This window comes from Oncorhynchus mykiss, chromosome 23 (genome assembly GCF_013265735.2).
Source record: "Oncorhynchus mykiss isolate Arlee chromosome 23, USDA_OmykA_1.1, whole genome shotgun sequence".
NCBI classification, from domain to species: Eukaryota; Metazoa; Chordata; class Actinopteri; order Salmoniformes; family Salmonidae; genus Oncorhynchus; species Oncorhynchus mykiss.
In genome coordinates, this window is record NC_048587.1 from 22,878,725 (window position 1) to 22,900,620 (window position 21,896).

The 21,896-nt window shown below is 46.8% G+C and overlaps 1 protein-coding gene across 13 annotated transcripts in view; it reads right to left on the bottom strand.

Moving 5' to 3' along the window:
- Positions 1-1,062: 1,062 nt before the first annotated feature.
- LOC110503091 (regulating synaptic membrane exocytosis protein 1) overlaps positions 1,063-21,896 on the bottom strand; it is a 70,506-nt gene continuing 49,672 nt past the window's right edge. For 5 of the 13 annotated variants that reach the window (XM_036959936.1, XM_036959934.1, XM_036959931.1 and 2 more), the window contains 15 exons: positions 21,722-21,826; positions 21,116-21,178; positions 18,687-18,788; positions 18,208-18,285; positions 17,535-17,600; positions 17,144-17,209; positions 6,148-6,263; positions 5,793-5,917; positions 4,809-4,972; positions 4,511-4,722; positions 4,225-4,378; positions 3,845-3,957; positions 3,646-3,747; positions 3,371-3,510; positions 1,063-3,288 (listed from right to left, as the gene is read on the bottom strand). In XM_036959936.1, the coding sequence (XP_036815831.1) occupies positions 3,073-3,288; positions 3,371-3,510; positions 3,646-3,747; positions 3,845-3,957; positions 4,225-4,378; positions 4,511-4,722; positions 4,809-4,972; positions 5,793-5,917; positions 6,148-6,263; positions 17,144-17,209; positions 17,535-17,600; positions 18,208-18,285; positions 18,687-18,788; positions 21,116-21,178; positions 21,722-21,826 (1,822 nt within the window). In that variant the 3' untranslated portion in view covers positions 1,063-3,072. Of the gene's footprint in view, positions 3,289-3,370; positions 3,511-3,645; positions 3,748-3,844; positions 3,958-4,224; positions 4,379-4,510; positions 4,723-4,808; positions 4,973-5,792; positions 5,918-6,147; positions 6,264-7,963; positions 8,359-17,143; positions 17,210-17,534; positions 17,601-17,698; positions 17,737-18,207; positions 18,435-18,686; positions 18,789-21,115; positions 21,179-21,721; positions 21,827-21,896 lie in introns of those variants that run through there. The other 8 variants (XM_036959933.1, XM_036959932.1, XM_036959935.1 and 5 more) reach the window with 8 other exon arrangements.

Genomic DNA, 21,896 nt, shown 5'->3' on the forward strand with positions numbered 1-21,896 from the left:
TAGCCTATGCAACAGTTCGTTTCAGAACCATGGACAGCGTACATTTTCCCCCCACTTAGCAATTTCATCTGGCGCAAAAAACATTCATCTGGCGCAACAAACAACAACATTTCGCCAAAACTATTCTGCTCTGCCTCTTGGCAACACATAGGCCTATGTGCATCTATCTTTAAAAAACAGTAAAACCTTTCAGATACAAAACGAATTGTTTGTAGGTTAATTAACCAAATGTACACCTATAGGCCTAGGTATAAATAGATTTGCGGTCGACAGGCCTACATGTGGATGCATAGACACATTTTCCTTTTCACTGAATATGCCTTGACTGTGTGCTACTGAGAAATGTCCGTTACGTTCACTTTCTGAATTTAATGTATATTCTATAGTTTGCAAACGCTTAACAAATATTGGTTATAGTTTACATTACAGGCTACAACTTGCGTGCAACGCATGTGCCCTGTGCTGCCCCATAGGCCGACACAGTCTTTGAAAATATGCAAGTCATACAATAATGCAGTCATGGTTGTAGGTAGGCCTAAGGCAGTGTCCACTGCTACCACTGAGTGGGAGTATTTGGAAAGGGTTTGTTATTGTCAATACCAGTGAAGATCAACACATTTGAAGGTGTATTCTGAGACTGGAGATTATTCCAACAGAGCAGGTATGTGAATCAATTACCTTTCCTAAAGCAGTTATGCCATGCATCAATTATATTGTTATGAACGCTAACGACAGTTGATAGAGAATGATGCTGAACAAAGGCTGTAGTAGCATTGCAAATGCTTTCAAGTCGTGGGCATTGTGAAGGCCAACCCACATCAGCCCACCACTGATGTGCAGCACCTACCTTTGTTCAGGGTGATTGTTAGGATTCAGTGTTAAGGGAAGGGAAGGGAAAGTTGTTAAATTGCTTAATATGTTGGAGCTTAAAAACACGGGCTGTGTTACGGCTCCTCTGTACTGTACAGCAGCCATTTGGCCCTTCGATAAGTTAGTCGTTTTTCAAAATCGTATACCCATGTATTGACATTCATTTGAGTCAATTCTCTCACCCTTTTCTTCCACACAGTCTTTTATTTGTAAATAATAAAAATGAACTCTCGAATATAAAACATACACATCGGTAGAGCCACATCTGTTATACAAACAAGAAATGTAGCAGTGAATACTTCTTCCCTAGATATGGTGTGTTGAGGGGGTACCCATGGACTGTAAACAATCAGTATCATGGAGTAATACTGACAAAGGAAAGGGCAGTGGGCCGCACCGCAAGAGGTTCAACTGAGAGGTCAGCAAACAACATTTTCATTGGCTTTAAAGTTCAGTCCAAACCATGAGAAAATAGGGGGATTAAAGTGTTGCGGTTAAAGAAACAAGATGGAGTGTGTTGCAAATAGTCATGTTGGTGTTGGCTGCTATTTCGAGAAACTGAAAGGCCTGTTGGCTCCCTCTTGTGGTTGGGCACCGCTCAGCGTCTCTCGCAACACAGGGCATGGGGCTCTGATCTGTTTCCATAGGACCAGGAATGTTTGGATCGGTTTGTGTGTGTGTGTGTGTGTGTGTGTGTGTGTGTGTGTGTGTAAATATTGTCAAACTTCTCCCCTTGACTCATATTTACAACGTGTGTGTGCGCATAGGTAATGCGTGTAGTCAGATACACTCATTTGATAATCATATATCTATATCTTTATCATTTCTGTCAAGTCATAATTTTACTTCATATACATTAAGCTCTGTTTTTTTATACACACATTCTCTACCTCTGTTTCTAGCCCCACTGTCATAGACTACTGTTAAAGCACCTAGATCCTCAGATAACTAGGGGGTTCCAGTTTGCTCAGTACTATGATACAGCACTGCTCTCCAAAGGGTTCAAAAGGAACAAAAGAAAATAAAAAAGGCTTTTGGAGACTTCCTAATATGGAAATTCGTACCCAGAGTTGGAGGTGTGGCCTGGGCGGAGCTTATTCCCCCGGTGTCCGCCCTTGGATGGCGGATGGCTTTTCTGTTTGTATTCATATTCAGTACGAGCAAACTGTACAAGTACATGCAACATACAAGCTGGCCTAAAGTATGTGGAACTAACACACATTTAGTCTCTTTTTTTTTTAAAGTAATTTGTCTGGCTTTTGTTTTACAAAAAAAATGTGCATGCAGCTTGGGTCGGGGTCCCGAGTCATGCTGCGCCTGCCTCGCTCGCGGGGGCGGGACGAGAGGGGGGTGTGACAAGACCTCTGCAGGTCTGCAGACCACCGTCACTCGAAAACCAAATACACACACAGGGAGTCTGCACCACATGGTACCTTTCTGAACTCTAGGCAAATAGAATAAAATATATCTAACCATAATTTGGCCTTTGTTTTTCTTTCTCTTTCATAATCAATCCGTGTCCAAAAAAATTATCAAGCTTTTGTGCTTGCTTTGATCTTCGGACAAGTGTTTTTTCCACCTGTGCAGACTCCCTTCCCTAACAGATTGTGCAACCATGCCAACCCTCACAGACACCTGTAGTGACGCCATGACGGCATCAATGCTGAAACACATTTTGATGGGCAACTGTCGGCTGGGCATCATCAATCTTTTCTCTTTGTCTCCTGCACGCTCTTTATGGCCTCACAATAACCTCTTCACTGATTGGCTTCACCAAGCCTGGGCTGACATCCCTTGTGCCACCTAACATAATGGGCTGCACGAGTCCCTTCTATCTCAGGAGCACGTGCCATAACACACTCAACGGTGGGAGAGGAGGAATGGACAAAGAGGAGACAAAGAAAGGAGATGTCAGAGAGGAGGACAAATACAAGAGGTGAGACTCAGGAGTAAGGCCCCAGCAGGCCAGAGAAAGGTGGGAAAAGGGAAGGGAGGGAGGCATGGGAAGTGATTGTCAGAATCCAGGTAAGCTCTGATTGGCTAGTTCTCTATCTCCTTTCCTTCCTTTCTCTCTCTCTCTATTTATCTCTTTTTCTCTCTGTCTGATTTGCTCTATTGCCCTAAGGGAAATTGGCCCTAGGTATGTGGTCATGCACTCTGGTCATTTGTGGTCCATTTGGGGTTGTGGTTGCGTTGCGGTCACTAAGAGCGCATATTAGCTGGTCCTGAGCTGTCCAGGGATGTTTGGGATGCCCGCCGTGTGAGCGAGGCTAATGTAGGGTCCACCAACGAGGAAGGGGGAAACAGTTTGTACCAGCCAATCACTGTGCTAGAGAGGTCCAGTTCCTCCAATAGGATCTGTGCAACTCCCATGAAGCATTTGTGGTCCAGTCGCCCGTAGTCGCCCCAGACTATTACCTGTGGACGGTGAGAGAGATATGTTAGGCCAAGGAAACACGCATGCACAAACACACACAGTACAGCTCCATGGATTTATTACCTGGAGGATCTTCCCCTGTGGGCTCTCTTCAAACAGCAGGGCCTGCTGGTAGAGTGGCTCCAGGGTTTTACGTGCAATCTTGGTTTTCTTTTTGGCTTTACAGGCCCCGTTATCCAGCAGGTACACCTTGACATAGGGAGCTGCAGCGAGAGAGAGGTGTGGGGAGAAAGGAATGAGGGTATGGAGAACAAACACACTTAACTGTCTGTGTGTGGGTGGGTGGGTGGGTGGGTGAGTGCGGGCATTTGTGCTTTTGTGCTTTTTGTGTGTGGTACCTGGGAGTGATCTGGACCCTGGTTTGGGGTTAAGGCCACGTGCCCTGATCACCTCTACCTCCAGCTGGCCTTTTTTATCCATCATTCCAATTTGAACATCTCCTGTAAAACACACAATATATCTTATCCAGTTCTATGAATGTTTCATACTGCATGTAGTGTATTATGTCAGGTTACACAAGTCCTTTGTGTCACTCACCCATGGCAGGTGTGGCTAATGTTTGCCGGCCCACCAGTTGGGCGGGGCCAAGGCCGTCCAGGAAATCACTAAACTGACTGTCAGCCCCCAGCCTCATCCCCGAGAAGATTAGACTGGAATACACACGCGCACACACACACACACACACACACTCGCACACACACACACACACACACACACACACACACACACACACACACACACATACACACACACACACACACACACACACACACACACACACACACACACACACACACACACAGACACACACACACACACACAGGGGTTAGACTACTGAATAATGTCAGACTGGATAAGCATTGAGAATGACACTACCGCTACAGTCAAAGAGACTGAGAGAGGCTAGAGATACTGACTTCCCCTCAGAGCTGTAGCTGTTCATGCTGCCGTCGGTGGAGTCTCTGCTGGCCTGGCGGGGGTACTCTACAGCCATACCCACCTCTGTACTCCGCTGGATCTGGATTCTGTTCTTTTTCTTGCCCTTCTTCTTGGTATCCACCCCCACTGCTTCTTATTGCACACACACAGCAAACACACAGTAAACACACAACCATGCATGAACAATACCAACAGGTTGTCAGGTGGGTGCTGGATCCAGGGTGTGTGTATGATCGTCTTGTTTTTGTGGTCTGTCCGTGTTACCTTTCTGGGAGGTGAGCTGTGAGGTGCTGCAGCTGCGTCTGGAGGGCAGGCCCACGATGGCCACCACCCGTTGGCTGAGGCTGGAGCGCCGCTTCTTGCCCCCGCCCAATGCTGTATCTGATTGGCTGCCGTCTGTGTGCTCAATGCCATAGATCTCACCGCTCACGCTGGTGCTCTTCAACATGCTCTGGCCTGACGCACGGACCGCCTTGCTACACATACAGACAGACAAATACATGTTGTAGACATTACTGCAACACACAGGAGTGTGTGTGTGTGTGTTTGTGGTTCTATTTACTTGAAGCGTCCCCGGGGTCTCTCTGACTGGATGGACATGTAGCTGGTACTACTGATGCGGGAGGCACTGCTGGTGCGAGAGATGGCTGACACGTCGCTGACATCACTGTCTGAAGACTTGCGGGATACATTCTCACAGCTGGTTCTCCTCTGGTCCTTATACAGCTAGAGAAAGAGAGAGGACGAGAATATATATATACATGCATACATTTTAATGGCAATAAACTGAATTGTTTTGAATTGAGAGGGGGGGAGAGATGAGTGAGGGGTGAGAGAGGCAATATTAAGATGGAGAGTGCGAGAGAGGGGAACAGAGAGAGATGGTGAGAGGGAAAGAGATATGGGACCCGAGAGAGAGAGGGACATAGAGAGATGGAGGGAGGGACAGAGATATGGGGAGCGAGAGAGAGAGAGGGACAGAGAGAGATGGTGAGACAGATATATGGGGAATGAGAGAGGGACAGAGATATGGGGAATGAGAGAGGGACAGAGATATGGGGAATGAGAGAGGGACATAGATATGGGGAGCGAGAGAGAGAGGGACAGAGAGCGATGGTGAGAGGGACAGAGATATGGGGAGCGAGAGAGAGGGACAGAGATATGGGGGGTGAGAGAGAGAGGGACAGAGAGAGATGGTGAGAGGGACAGAGATATGGGGAATGAGAGAGGGACAGAGAGAAATAGAGAGGGACAGAGATATAGAGAGCGAGAGAGAGGGACATAGAGAGATGGAGGGAGGGACAGAGATATAGGGAGCGAGAGAGAGAGGGACAGAGATATAGGGAGCGAGAGAGAGAGGGACAGAGAGAGATGGAGAGGGACAGAGATATAGGGAGCGAGAGAGAGGGACATAGATATGGGGGGTGAGAGAGAGAGATGGGGGAAGGACAGAGATATGGGGCGTGAGAGAGAGAGAGAGAGAGGAACAGGAAGAGATGGAGAGGGAGAAAGACAGGGGGTTGACCTCTAGTGACAGGTGCCTGACCTCGCGTTTGCTCTTAAGCGCCCTCTCCAGGTCCCTGCCGGAACTGGAGGGAGCAGCAGAACTGTAGGAATCCCTCTTCTGCACCTTCATCTGGAGCTGACGAACACGTTCCTCCGCTGCTAGAGCTACACACACACACACACACACACACACACACACACACACACACACACACACAAACACACACACACACACACACACACACACACACACACACACACACACACACACACACACACACACACACACACACACACACACACACACACACACACAGGAATGAGTAAAAATAAGCACACACACATATCAAGCACTCAGGTTTACAGAAAAAAATTAAGTCAAGAAAGCCACAAACCTTGTTCTACGGGGCTGCTACTCTTGTCGGGGACCTGTGGGAGGTGTCTGACCCTGCGAACTGCTGACGAGGACGTCACTGAGGAGGAGAGAGACGCACCACCTTGGAGGGGGCCCCTGAGAGAGAGAGAGAGATGAAAGAGAGAGGATGAAAGAATGAGAGAGAGAGATACAACAAGGGGATGTATCGCTTCATGGAAATCCTGCAGCACAAACTATTCCCTCACATCCAGTGAGCTCCAAAAGTATTGGGACAGTGACAATTTGTTTGTTTTTTCCAGCTCTGTATTCCAGTACTTTGTATTTTAAACGATACAATGACTATGAGGTTAAAGTCTACTGTCAGCTTTAACTTGAGGGTATATTTTAATCCATATCGGGTGAACCGTTAAGAAATTAAGGCACTTCTTTTGACAGTGTCCCTCCATTTTAGGGGACCAAAAGTATTGGGAAAAATGTACTTGTGTATTAAAGTAGTAAAAAGTTATATATTTGGTTCATTCATAGCATGGAATGACTAGATCAGGCTTGTGACTCCTTGGTTCTTGATAATCCTGAACGAATTATGGATAATGAGGCACACAAATGCCATACCCCTGAGACATGTCAACCTCTCACCAATAATAACAGGAAGTTTATCATGTCTTGGGGATATGATATTTGTGCGTCTGTAACTCTCTCACTCATTATTCACAATATTATCATCCTTCCAGAAGATATAGTCCCGACACAAATCTAGGGTTCTACCCAAGCCGGCTGGTCGTACGTTCTAACAGTTCTGTTGCCAGAGACGCGACCCTGTCGTTCAGTCTTTTTGTTCTGTATTTATGGACGTGGCCCGATCTAAATGTTCTACTGCCATACTGACTGGCAGTTGTTATCCCTTGCTAGCTAGCTAGCCAACGACAGCTAACTTACAGTCACGACAAACAGCAAGAACAACAAAGCAGCTGCATTTCCGTTTGTCTAAGATGTTCTCTAGTGACATTTATTTGGAGACATCCATTACAATGAGTTAATGAGGTGTGATTTCGCCTGACATTGAAAATGTGCTCTCTCGTCAGGACACTGATGTTCAAAGGACCTAACCAAGACCACAGCTAACACAATCACTTAAACTGAAGCTGGAAAGACTGCCAAATAGCTGCACATAGTTTTCAAGTGATATTTCTTTGTATATATCCATAAACATGATTTCGACTGGCTGAGAAACGCTGCCTGTCTGTCTCGTCTCGACTCGTTCATTACTATGGGACAGCTGGAGATCGAATTTGAATATTGAAACAATGTTGTAAATATTCGGAGAGACAAACAGCAATGGTTGTACAAATCTCCGCTGTTGAAAACGTAAATGTTAGTCTAAAAGAAATGTGAGTTAATGTCAAGATACTTTTATAAAGTGCCTGGCTGGGCAGATTAGATAGACTGGATGGATTGCGCAGTCAGATGGAACAGAGTAAATAGGCATTTTAACAACATAGATTTAGCCGGTGGTAACTTGTGGAATAGACACAAATCAGCATTCAGGATTAGACCCACCCATTGTATAAACACACGCGGCACATACACTTACACACACAACCCACCACACATTGGCACAGCGCTGGAGTACAACGTCAAATAAATAGTGTGTCTGCATTAAAGGCAGTGGGATCACAGAGGAGGAAGGTAACAGCTCGCTCTCTCTCTCTCTCTCTCTCTCTCTCTCTCTCTCTCTCTCTCTCTCTCTCTCTCTCTCTCTCTCTCTCTCTCACTCTCACTCTCACTCTCAGACCACTCCTCCAGGGGGTCAGATGTGAGGGGTCAGAGGTCAGCACCTGTTTGTTGGGGTGAGCCCGGGAACCCCGGCGGTGAGGTGGAGGTGGGCTTATTCTTGGGACCCCCACACACACATCATACACACTGTGTGCACAACGTCGCACAGCGCAAAGCAGCGTGCAAAAAGGAAATAAAAGAACAGAATAGAGACAAAAAGAAAAGCAAGGAAAGGATGGAAAACATGAAAAAAAAAACATTGTCAAACATGTTGAAATCCGTATAGACACGTAAAAACATATCAGTGAATCCTGGCCCATGCTCTCATGCTAACGTCAGCATCACCATCTAAAACGGTTCACAACAAATCTAAAAGTAAAATAATGGAATTAAGGAATATTTCAATATTAGATTGAGTAATGTCGGAGTGGTTTTGACTAAAATATAGTAGAATAGAGTACAGTATATACAGTGCCTTGCGAAAGTATTCGGCCCCCTCGAACTTTGCGACCTTTTCCACATTTCAGGCTTCAAACATAAAGATATAAAACTGTATTTTTTTGTGAAGAATCAACAACAAGTGGGACACAATCATGAAGTGGAACGACATTTATTGGATATTTCAAACTTTTTTAACAAATCAAAAACTGAAAAATTGGGCGTGCAAAATTATTCAGCCCCTTTACTTTCAGTGCAGCAAACTCTCTCCAGAAGTTCAGTGAGGATCTCTGAATGATCCAATGTTGACCTAAATGACTAATGATGATAAATACAATCCACCTGTGTGTAATCAAGTCTCCGTATAAATGCACCTGCACTGTGAGAGTCTCAGAGGTCCGTTAATGTCATGTATTGTCATGTTGTGTCTTGTTCCTGTTCTTTCTCTTCACCCTGTCTCCCTCTGCTGGTCGTATTAGGTTACATTTTCTTCCCCTCTTTCCCCCAGCTGTTCCTTGTCTTCTCTAACTACCTCGTTCACCCCTTTTCCCACCTGTTCCCTTTTTCCCTCTGATTAGGTCTCTATATCTCTCTCTGTTCCTGCTTCTGTCTTTGTCGGATTCTCGTTTGTGTTTCTCATGCCTGAACCAGACTATCGTCGTGTTTGCTGCAACCTTGTCCTGTCCTGTCGGAATCTGCCTGTTCATCTAACCTTGTCCTGTCCTGTCGGAATCTGCCTGTCCATCTGAGCCTACGTGTGTTTCGTCATTAAAGAAACTCTGTTTTGTTAATTCGCTTTTGGGTCCTCATTCACGCACCTGACAGAAGAATCCGACCAAGAATGGACCCAGCGACTTCGGATCCTCTCCACTCAGCCGTCGAGATCCAGGGAGCGATGCTAGGCAGACACGAGCAGGAATTGTCTGCTGCTCGACATGCCGTTGAGACCCTGGCCGCCCAAGTCTCCAACCTCACAGAACAGGTTCACCATCTCCGCCTCGATCCACCGGCCACTTCCAGGGCTTTCGAATCTCCGGAGCCCAGAATCAATAACCCGCCGTGTTACTCTGGGGAGCCCACTGAATGCCGCTCGTTCCTCACCCAGTGTGATATTGTGTTTTCTCTCCAGCCCAACACTTACTCCAGGAGCACTGCTCGTATCGCCTACGTCATATCTCTCCTTACTGGACGGGCTCGTGAGTGGGGCACGGCAATCTGGGAGGCAAGGGCTGAGTGTACTAACCAGTATCAGGACTTTAAGGAGGAGATGATACGGGTTTTTGATCGATCTGTTTTTGGGGAGGAGGCTTCCAGGGTCCTGTCTTCCCTATGTCAAGGTAATCGATCCATAACAGACTACTCTATTGAGTTTCGCACTCTTGCTGCCTCCAGTGACTGGAACGAGCCGGCTTTGCTCGCTCGTTTTCTGGAGGGTCTCCGCGCGGAGGTAAAGGATGAGATTCTCTCCCGGGAGGTTCCTTCCAGCGTGGATTCCTTGATTGAACTCGCTATTCGCATAGAGCGACGGGTTGATCTTCGTCACCGAGCTCGTGGAAAGGAGCTCGCGTTCTCCGTTGACCCCCTCTCCGCATCACTACCATCTTCCTCTGCCGGCTCGGGTGCTGAGCCTATGCAGCTGGGAGGTATCCGCATCTCGACTAAAGAGAGAGAACGGAGAATCACCAACCGCCTCTGTCTCTATTGCGGTTCCGCTGGTCATTTTGTCACTTCATGTCCAGTAAAAGCCAGAGCTCATCAGTAAGCGGAGGGCTACTGGTGAGCGCTACTACTCCTGTCTCTCCTTCAAGATCCTGCACTACCTTGTCGGTCCATCTACGCTGGACCGGTTCGTCAGCTTCCTGCAGTGCCTTGATAGACTCTGGGGCGGAGGGCTGTTTTATGGACGAGACCTGGGCTCGGGAACATGACATTCCTCTCAGACAGTTAAGGGAGCCCACGGCCTTGTTCGCCTTGGATGGTAGTCCTCTCCCCAGGATTCAGCGTGAAACGCTACCTTTAACCCTCACTGTCTCTGGTAATCATAGCGAAACCATTTCTTTTTTAATTTTTCGTTCACCTTTTACACCTGTTGTTTTGGGCCATCCCTGGCTAGTTTGTCATAATCCTTCTATTAATTGGTCTAGTAATTCTATCCTCTCCTGGAACGTCTCTTGTCATGTGAAATGTTTAATGTCTGCTATCCCTCCTGTTTCCTCTGTCTCTTCTTCACAGGAGGAGCCTGGTGATTTGACAGGGGTGCCGGAGGAATATCACGATCTGCGCACGGTGTTCAGTCGGTCCAGGGCCACCTCTCTTCCTCCACACCGGTCGTATGATTGTAGTGTTGATCTCCTTCCGGGAACCACTCCCCCCCCCGGGGTAGACTATACTCTCTGTCGGCTCCCGAACGTAAGGCTCTCGAAGATTATTTGTCTGTAGCTCTTGACGCCGGTACCATAGTCCCCTCCTCCTCTCCCGCCGGAGCGGGGTTTTTTTTTGTCAAGAAGAAGGACGGGTCTCTGCGCCCCTGCATAGATTATCGAGGGCTGAATGACATAACAGTGAAGAATCGTTATCCGCTTCCTCTTATGTCTTCAGCCTTCGAGATCCTGCAGGGAGCCAGGTTTTTCACTAAGTTGGACCTTCGTAACGCTTACCATCTCGTGCGCATCAGGGAGGGGGACGAGTGGAAGACGGCATTTAACACTCCGTTCGGGCACTTTGAATACCGGGTTCTTCCTTTCGGCCTCGCTAACGCTCCAGCTGTCTTTCAGGCATTAGTCAATGACGTCCTGAGAGACATGCTGAACATCTTTGTTTTCGTTTACCTTGACGATATCCTGATTTTTTCACCGTCACTCCAGATTCATGTTCAGCACGTACGACGTGTCCTCCAGCGCCTTTTAGAGAATTGTCTTTTTGTGAAGGCTGAGAAGTGCACGTTTCATGCCTCCTCCGTCACATTTCTCGGTTCTGTTATTTCCGCTGAAGGCATTAAGATGGATCCCGCTAAGGTCCAAGCTGTCATTGATTGGCCCGTCCCTAAGTCACGCGTCGAGCTGCAGCGCTTTCTCGGCTTCGCGAACTTCTATCGTCGTTTCATCCGTAATTTCGGTCAGGTGGCAGCTCCTCTCACAGCCCTTACTTCTGTCAAGACGTGCTTTAAGTGGTCCGTTTCCGCCCAGGGAGCTTTTGATCTCCTCAAGAATCGTTTTACATCCGCACCTATCCTTGTTACACCTGACGTCTCTAGACAGTTCGTTGTCGAGGTTGACGCGTCAGAGGTGGGCGTGGGAGCCATTCTTTCTCAGCGCTCCCTCTCTGACGACAAGGTCCACCCTTGCGCGTATTTTTCTCATCGCCTGTTGCCGTCGGAACGTAACTATGATGTGGGAAACCGCGAACTGCTCGCCATCCGCTTAGCCCTAGGCGAATGGCGACAGTGGTTGGAGGGGGCGACCGTTCCTTTTGTCGTTTGGACTGACCATAGGAACCTTGAGTACATCCGTTCTGCCAAACGACTTAATGCGCGTCAGGCTCGTTGGGCGCTGTTTTTAGCTCGTTTCGAGTTCGTGATTTCTTATCGTCCGGGCTCTAAGAACACCAAGCCTGATGCTTTATCTCGTCTCTTCAGTTCTTCAGTAGCCTCCACTGACCTCGAGGGGATTCTCCCTGAGGGGCGTGTTGTCGGGTTGACTGTCTGGGGAATTGAGAGGCAGGTAAAGCAAGCACTCACTCACACTCCGTCGCCGCGCGCTTGTCCTAGGAACCTTCTTTTCGTTCCCGTTCCTACTCGTCTGGCCGTTCTTCAGTGGGCTCACTCTGCCAAGTTAGCCGGCCACCCTGGCGTTCGGGGTACGCTTGCTTCCATTCGCCAGCGTTTTTGGTGGCCCACCCGGGAGCATGACACGCGTCGTTTCGTGGCTGCTTGTTCGGTCTGTGCGCAGACTAAGTCCGGTAACTCCCCTCCTGCTGGCCGTCTCAGGCCGCTTCCCATTCCCTCTCGACCGTGGTCTCACATCGCCTTAGATTTTATCACCGGACTGCCTTCGTCAGCGGGGAAGACTGTTATTCTTACGGTTGTCGATAGGTTCTCTAAGGCGGCTCATTTTATTTCCCTTGCTAAGCTTCCTTCTGCTAAAGAGACGGCACAAATCATCATGGAGAATGTTTTCAGAATTCATGGCCTTCCGTCAGACGTCGTTTCGGACAGAGGTCCGCATTTCACGTCTCAATTTTGGAGGGAGTTTTTTCGTTTGATTGGGGCTTCCGTCAGTCTCTCTTCCGGCTTTCACCCCCAGTCTAACGGTCAAGCAGAACGGGCCAATCAGACTATTGGTCGCATCTTACGCAGTCTTTCTTTTCGTAACCCTGCGTCTTGGTCAGAACAGCTCCCCTGGGCAGAATACGCCCACAACTCGCTTCCTTCGTCTGCGACCGGGCTATCTCCTTTTCAGAGTAGCCTCGGGTACCAGCCTCCGCTGTTCTCATCTCAGTTCGCCGAGTCCAGCGTCCCCTCCGCTCAGGCTTTTGTCCAACGTTGCGAGCGCACCTGGAAGAGGGTCAGGTCTGCACTTTGCCGTTATAGGGCGCAGACTGTGAGAGCTGCTAATAAGCATAGAACTAAGAGTCCTAGATATTGTCGCGGTCAGAGAGTTTGGCTCTCCACTCAGAACCTTCCCCTTAAGACAGCTTCTCGCAAGTTGACCCCGCGGTTCATTGGTCCGTTCCGTATTTCTCAGATCATTAATCCTGTCGCAGTGCGACTTCTTCTTTCGCGATATCTTCGTCGCGTCCACCCGGTCTTCCATGTCTCCTGTGTTAAGCCCGTTCTTCGCGCCCCCGCTCGTCTCCCCCCCCCCCATCCTTGTCGAGGGCGCACCTATCTACAGGGTCCGTAAGATTTTGGACATGCGTCCTCGGGGCCGTGGTCATCAGTACCTAGTGGATTGGGAGGGGTACGGTCCTGAGGAAAGGAGTTGGGTTCCCTCTCGGGACGTGCTGGACCGTTCGCTGATCAATGATTTCCTCCGTTGCCGCCAGGTTTCCTCCTCGAGTGCGCCAGGAGGCGCTCGGTGAGTGGGGGAGTACTGTCATGTATTGTCATGTTGTGTCTTGTTCCTGTTCTTTCTCTTCACCCTGTCTCCCTCTGCTGGTCGTATTAGGTTACCTTTTCTTCCCCTCTTTCCCCCAGCTGTTCCTTGTCTTCTCTAACTACCTCGTTCACCCCTTTTCCCACCTGTTCCCTTTTTCCCTCTGATTAGGTCTCTATATCTCTCTCTGTTCCTGCTTCTGTCTTTGTCGGATTCTCGTTTGTGTTTCTCATGCCTGAACCAGACTATCGTCGTGTTTGCTGCAACCTTGTCCTGTCCTGTCGGAATCTGCCTGTTCATCTAACCTTGTCCTGTCCTGTCGGAATCTGCCTGTCCATCTGAGCCTACGTGCTTTTCGTCATTAAAGAAACTCTGTTTTGTTAATTCGCTTTTGGGTCCTCATTCACGCACCTGACAGTTAAAAGCGCAGAGAGCATCATGAAGAACAAGGAACACACCAGGTAGGTCCGAGATACAGTTGTGAAGAAGTTTAAAGCCGGATTTGGATACAAAAAGATTTCCCAAGCTTTAAACATCCCAAGGAGCACTGTGCAAGCGATAATATTGAAATGGAAGGAGTATCAGACCACTGCAAATCTACCAAGACCTGGCCGTCCCTCAAAACTTTCAGCTCATACAAGGAGAAGACTGATCATAGATGCAGCCAAGAGGCCCATGATCACTCTGGATGAACTGCAGAGATCTACAGCTGAGGTGGGAGACTCTGTCCATAGGACAACAATCAGTCGTATATTGCACAAATCTGGCCTTTATGGAAGAGTGGCAAGAAGAAAGCCATTTCTTAAAGATATCCATAAAAAGTGTTGTTTAAAGTTTGCCACAAGCCACCTGGGAGACACACCAAACGTGTGAGAAGGTGCTCTGGTCAGATGAAACCAAAATTGAACTTTTTGGCAACAATGCAAAACGTTATGTTTGGCGTAAAAGCAACACAGCCCATCACCCTGAACACACCATCCCCACTTTTCTTCAGCAGGGACAGGGAAGATGGTTAAAATTGATGGGAAGATGGATGGAGCCAAATACAGGACCATTCTGGAAGAAAACCTGATGGAGTCTGCAAAAGACCTGAGACTGGGACGGAGATTTGTCTTCCAACAAGACAATGATCCAAAACATAAAGCAAAATCTACAATGGAATGGTTCAAAAATAAACATATCCAGGTGTTAGAATGGCCAAGTCAAAGTCCAGATCTGAATCCAATCGAGAATCTGTGGAAAGAACTGAAAACTGCTGTTCACAAATGCTCTCCATCCAACCTCACTGAGCTCGAGCTGTTTTGCAAGGAGGAATGGGACAAAATTTCAGTCTCTCGATGTGCAAAACTGATACCATACCCCAAGCGACTTACAGCTGTAATCGCAGCAAAAGGTGGCGCTACAAAGTATTAACTTAAGGGGGCTGAATAATTTTGCACGCCCAATTTTTCAGTTTTTGATTTGTTAAAAAAGTTTGAAATATCCAATAAATGTCGTTCCACTTCATGATTGTGTCCCACTTGTTGTTGTTTCTCCACAAAAAAATACAGTTTTATATCTTTATGTTTGAAGCCTGAAATGTGGCAAAATGTCGCAAAGTTCAAGGGGGCCGAATACTTTCGCAAGGCACTGTATATATGCACTGTTGCGCCTTCTTCACCACACTGTCTGTGTGGGTGGACCATTTCAGATCGTCAGTGATGTGTACGCCAATGAATTTCAAGCTTTCCACCTTCTCCACTGCGGACCCGTCGATGTGGATAGGGGCGTGCTCCCTCTGTTGTTTCCTGAAGTCCACGATCAGCTCCTTGTTTTGTTGATGTTGAGTTAGAGGTTATTTTCCTGGCACTACCTCTCCCAGGGTCCTCACCTCCCTGTAGGCTGTCTCGTCATTTGTGGTAATCAGGCCTACTACTGTTGTGTCGTCTGCAAACTTGATGATTGAGTTGGAGGCGTGCGTGGCCACGCAGTCATGGGTGAATAGGGAGTACAAGAGGGTGCTAAGCACGCACACTTGTGGAGCCGCTGGGTTGAGGATCAGCGAAGTGGAGGTGTTATTTCCTACCTTCACCACCTGGGGGTGGCCAGTCAGGAAGTCCAGGACCCTGTGGCACAAGGCGGGGTTCAGACCCAGGGCCTCAAACTTAATGATGAGCTTTACTCTGTTGTTGAATGCTGAGCTATAGTCAATGAACAGCATTCTTACATAGGTATTCCTCTTGTCCAGATGGGATAGGGCAGAGTGCAGTGCGATGGCGACTGCATCATCTTTGCACCTATTAGGGCGGTAGGCAAATGGAAGTGGGTCTAGGGTGTCAGATAAGGTAGAGGTGATATGATCCTTAACTAGCCTCTCAAAGCACTTCATGAGTGCTACAGGGCGATAGTCATTTAGTTCAGTTACCTTTGCTTTCAGTACAGGGTACAGGAACAATGGTGGACAACTTGAAGCAGACTGGGATAGGGAGAGATTGAATATGTCCGAAAACACTCCTGCTAGCTGGTCTGCGCATGCTCTGAGGACATGGCTAGGGATGCCGTCTGGGCCGGAAACCTTGGGAGGTTTAACACGCTTAAATGTCTTACTCGCGTCGGCCACGGAGATGGAGATTTCACAGTCCTTGGTAGCGGGCCGTGTCGGTGGCACTGTGTTATCCTCAAAGCGGGCAAAGTTCGTGTTTAGCTTGTCCGGAAGCAAGATATCGGCGTCCGCGACGTGGCTGGTTTTCCCCTTGTAGTCTGCAGACCCTGCCACATACGTCTTGTGTCTGAGCTGTTGAATTGAGGTTGGAACTGGTTCAGGGAAGTGAACCAAAAACCGTAAAATAATGACATTTTTCAAGGAACCGAACCAGACCCGAGAACGAAGGCGATCTATACTCTTCCAGAACAGAACCATTATTGAAAAGCATGGGAACCGGTTAACAATCCCCCACACACAAAAAATGCAACAAAGCGCCTATGCAAATTAGAGAACAATAAGATTGACTTTTTCAATGCCAGTTAAGAATACTATAGTTTCACATTGGAGTCATTAACTACAAAAAGGCAAGCCGTGTTTTTGTTTTAATAACTGGTGCTGCTCTGCACACACAAGCTTGTTGTCTAGCGAGCTTATTAGGTAGCTCTGGTCTCGCTCTCGAAAACTCTAGGCACCATTCAGTGTAATGTAATGTAAAACGGAGAGTCATGATCTGGTCCAACACTAGTTAAGTCAATCCGTTGAAGTTCAAAGACATTTAAAGTTCCTTCATATAAGCCACTCCTCCGTAGGTATAAATCTGTGGGCCTAATTCAGATAATGCATGTCATAAAAACAAGATGCCCAGCATTATCCTCACCAGCAAAAACAATGTGACACCCAACACTACACTTGTCTGTCCAATGCATGTACATAGTTTGCCTGCTCCATAGCAAGCTGCTCTATGCATTGGTGAAGTAATTTAATGTTGAGCTAAATTAAAAAATATGGGGGAAAACTGATCTTAGATGTCTATGGGGAACTTCATCCTACTCTGGGAACTCATGAGATGGGACAGTCTATGATGGTAGGATGAAACCCACAATGAGATTCACATGCTCAACTCAAGCTTTCACTTTAATCCTATACTGGTGTGAATGGGAGATTTTTAGGAAAGTTTAAGGATTGGGCCGGAAGTGATGATGTTGAAACACAAAAATCTGGGTATATGTTATGGTTGGCCACCTTACCTGTCTCTGCCAGGGAGCTTCTTTCCTAGAGTGTGACAGGTTGATGAGTCCAGGGTCCGAGTTTGCCTGGGAAATTGGGGGATGAGTGGAAAACAGAAAGAATCGGATGGAGGGATGAATATATGAATGGAGTATGGGAGAGGGGTAAACAGTTGGGGTAAGTGAGAGAAGTCTGATTCTCTATTCGTAATGAATCGGACAGCCTTATGCTCTACAGAAGCCAGCTGAGATATGGATTTGATGTAGCTGCCTCTGTGTTGTCAATACACAACAATGGAATATGGAACAAAGATCATGAAGAAGCATCACACTCTCATGCATTCCTTGAACAAGTACTGTGTGTGTGTGTATGTGTGTGTGTGTGTGTGTGTGTGTGTGTGTGTGTGTGTACCTCTTCTTTGCACTGAGGTGGTTTACTGTCTCTTGTCTAGGAACTAGACGCTCCATCATCCATCTGCTTCATACACACCACAGACATGAAGGTGATGGGTTGACATGACGAGAAACACAGACACACGTACACAGACAGACACAAACACACCACTTGTGACTTACATAGATTTAAACTCAACTTTGAATCCTGAAGGATGTGTCTTTTGTTATGAATATGAAAGACAAACAGTGATAATGAGAAAAGCTCAGTTGGCATGCAATAAACAGACAAAAGCTTCTGAAATCTCTCAATTCATAGACTACAACTCCACAAGCGAAAAGCAAAACAGCACAGCCATTCTTCATGAGAAGAGAGAGGCTGCAAGGGTTTTAGAACACAACGTTTACACGGGAGAATGCTAGAACACAAACTAGATTGTAGAACACAGCCTATAGACTGTTACATTCTAGAATTCAAACTACAAGCCACAGTGATTCTAAAGAACAAATTAGAGCCACCAGAATCTACGCCAAAAGACCCTTGAGTCCCATTGAACAAAATTATTGATTGGGATACGTTTAGGGTTAGAGGTTAGCTATTACACTGTGTGTTGGGGTTTAGTACAGGTGTGGGGGTTAAGGTTGGGGTCAGCTGCTAACAGGGGGGATGGGGCCGGATGGGAAGGGGGTACCTGTCGTCTTCTGGGGAGGCGTGTTGGATTAGAATCCTGGGGCTGGCGGGGCGTCTGCGGGGCAGAGACTGGGAGCAGCTGAGACCCGCAGCACCCCGGTGGACACACAGAGAAACACATGATCATCTGCACTCTCATAGGGGCTTTATCGTGTTCATGGGTCTATCATATGTCTGAGTCCCAGTTTAAGGCTGTTATCACAAAAAAGGGACCCTCCCTTTATGTCCTCTCATAAAGTAGCTATGTACAAACACTTACTCCATGAGACCCCCCCCCCTCCCCACCACACACACACACACACACGCACACACACACACACACACACACATGCACACACACACACACACACACATGCACACACACACACACACACACACACACACACACACACACACACACACACACACACACACACACACACACACACACTAAAAGAGTGTAGGAGGTGGGGTGCAGAGTACAAGTCAGTGGGCTGGTACCTTTTGGGCTCTGGTGAAGGAACACTATGGTTCCTTTCTGGGTTCAGACAGTTGGTGCTAGCGCTCCTAGTCTTAACCCTGTCAAGAGAAGGCTGTAGATCACTAGCCCAATAACATGCCATCCAATGCAGGAGAGGAGAAAACAGGACAGGAGGAGATGCAGAAAAAAGAAGAGAAAAATGGAAAAGAAAGAAATGTTAGATACCCAAATCATAAAGGACATGCTAGTCTGAACCTGGTTTCGAGTGATTAGGTGATTGACTACAGTCACGGCAATGCAAGATGTTGTCAGATAGTCAGGTTGTCTCTGAGACCTGTTCTCCGGTTCTCAGAAGAGTCCTTGACCATGGTATGAGGGCTAAAGGTCTGTCTGTCTGTCAGTCTCTGTGTGTGTGTGTGTGTGTGTGTGTGTGTGTGTGTGTGTGTGTGTGTGTGTGTGTGTGTGTGTCTGTGTCTGTGTCTGTGTCTGCGTGTGTGTGCCATACCTAATGGTGATCTTGTCTGTAAACCTGAGAACTCGTTGTGTGAAAGAGCGGTGCGTTGCCGTGACAACACTGGAGCGCACCATTGAGCTAGTCTTTAGACATGCAGGCAGCGTGGAACTTCACTCAAGACAATAAAAAAAAAATCAAAACAAAAGCATGTTATTAAAACACAACAAAAATCAACTTAACATCAAACAAACAAAGGCCAAGAGCGGGTAAGGGTGTGTCTGGTAGCCTACAACTGTGGACAATACTCCCATGGGCAACATTGCAACAACTGTTCATGAAGTGCATGTTGGACTACTTTCAGTGCCGGCTTCAAGTGAATTGATAGAATTCATCCAAGCATATCAGTAAGATTAAGATCAGTAAGACCAGGATACAGTATCTGTACTGCAATATTGGTATGAAGTCACTCAAGTGATATTACCTCCTGAATATCAAACTACAAAAGTATAACGTACCACAACAACACTAACTTACAAGATAATTGTGTGTGTACATGGGGGGAGAGACGGGGTAGAAAGTTTGGAGGGGAACGACTTTCCAACACAGCCTCGCTCTCTTCTTCCACATACCTGTAAATGTCCTTGTGGATGCTGTTGACTAAGAGAGGCATCTTAGCGGGGAGAGTGTTACTGTGTCTAGAAGCAGTGGTGGAAGAAGTACCCAATTGTCATACTTGAGTAAAAGTAAAGATACCTTAATAGAAAATGACTCAAGTAAAAGTTGAAAGTCACCAAGTAAAATAATACTTGAGAAAAAGTCTAAAAGAATTTGGTTTTAAATATACGTATGTATCAAAAGTAAATGTAATTGCTCATATACACTTAAGTATCAAAAGTAAAAGTATAAATCCTTTCAAATTCCTTAATTTCGGATAACCAGGGAGAACATCCCAACACTCAGACGTAATATACAAACAAAGGCTTTGGGTTTCGCTGGTCCGTGAATCCGCCAGATTAGAGGCAGCAGGGATGACCAGAGATGTTCTCTTGATTAGTGCATGAATTGGACCATTTTCCTGTCCTGCTAAGCATTCAAAATGTAACGAGTACTTGTGGGTGTCAGGTAAAATGTATGCAGTAAAAAGTACATTTATTTTCTTTAGGAATGTAGTAAAGTAAAAGTAAAAGTTGTCAAAAATATAAATAGTGAAGTACAGATACCCAAAACATTGACTTAAGTAGTACATTAAAGTATTTTTAATGAAGTACTTTACACCACTGTCTAGGAGACCTCCTGAGGTGTGATGTGTGTGTGCATGCAGGAGATGGAGATAGAAAAAGGGGAAGGAGGAAGATGGATTAACAGAATGGAAATACAATTCCCAAAGTACTGCTAAAGAAAGACAGGAGAGCAGCATGCCAGCCATGTGGAAGCATGTATGCCAGCCTTTGCCAGTCTCTTCCAGCCATGTACCAGCCAGGCTTTGCCACTTACCTCTATGGGTGGGCTCACTGGGACAGTATTGCACCTTTGTCCAATATCATGGATCTGGTAATGCACTGAACTAGTGTCAAAAAGTGCCCTCTAGTGCTCAAGGCACATTATTACAACCATGAACGGATCACTGTAGCTACATGACGCTAACTCTGAATAACTAGCTGACCCTCGGGCATTGGCCAGGGTCAGCAGAGGCTATGTGCGGTCAGCGGTGGACAGTCCCAGTGTTGACGTCTGATCGGGTGTGTGTTGTGTCACTGTCACATGGGATAGGATGGACACACTGAAATCGCATGTCAATTGCTCTCTCACACACATTATGACAGAATAAGAAGCATTTAGATCAAGTGTGAAGTCATGTAAGAAATCTCCACACATCTCCAAAATCAATGGAAAAAGACAAGGACCACTTAAGATGAAGCGTCATAAGGACGCTGAGAATGAGGATTATGATCATACCTAACACAAATAATAATACATGTCCTGACTCCTGTTTACCTTTTAGTGTGTAGGCACTCTGCACTTTTGCCCCGCATTGATTGGTGGATCAAGATGACCTCACTGTGGTTACCATGGGGATGGATGACACATGAGGAAATAAACAACGGAAGCCAAACCGGAGGACAGAGAAAGAACATAGATACAAAGCTGAGCCAGCGGAGAACAATGGGACAGGTAGAAGTTGCCCCTAACCACAGATCTAGATTCAGATGATTCTATCCCATATTCTAACCCTAACCATTACAGGGGATGAACAAATCTGACCCGGTATCAGTGGTTAAGGGCAACTTCTACCTACTCCGACAGGTACACATATGACAGCAAGAGATGCTACGACGCCTTATAACTCTTACTAAACTTTTGTCTCATGGCTATAACTTAATTGTTCTGAGAGTCTGAATCAGCAAACAACTGAGAACAACAAACACGTGAGCAGCCATATCCAAACATAATCCTGACTATTCGTTGTGCTGAATCACAGAAAGGAAGAGAGCAGAAGACAAAGGAAGAAATACAACTAAAGGACCTTTTGAACTGGAAAAGACAAAAGGGAAAAATAAACCAGGGCCACCCGATTGTACACACACGGACACGGACACACACCTGTCATCTACATAGTCCTGCTCCTGGTAGTGTCCTCCGGCAGAGTCGTAGTAGCTGGTGGGAGAACTAGACCTCCTACTATGGTGGATCTCATCATCCAAACTCCTGACACAGATGAGGGTTGAGAAAGATATGGAGATGAGGAAGAGGGAGAGAGTGCAAAAGAGAGAAGAGG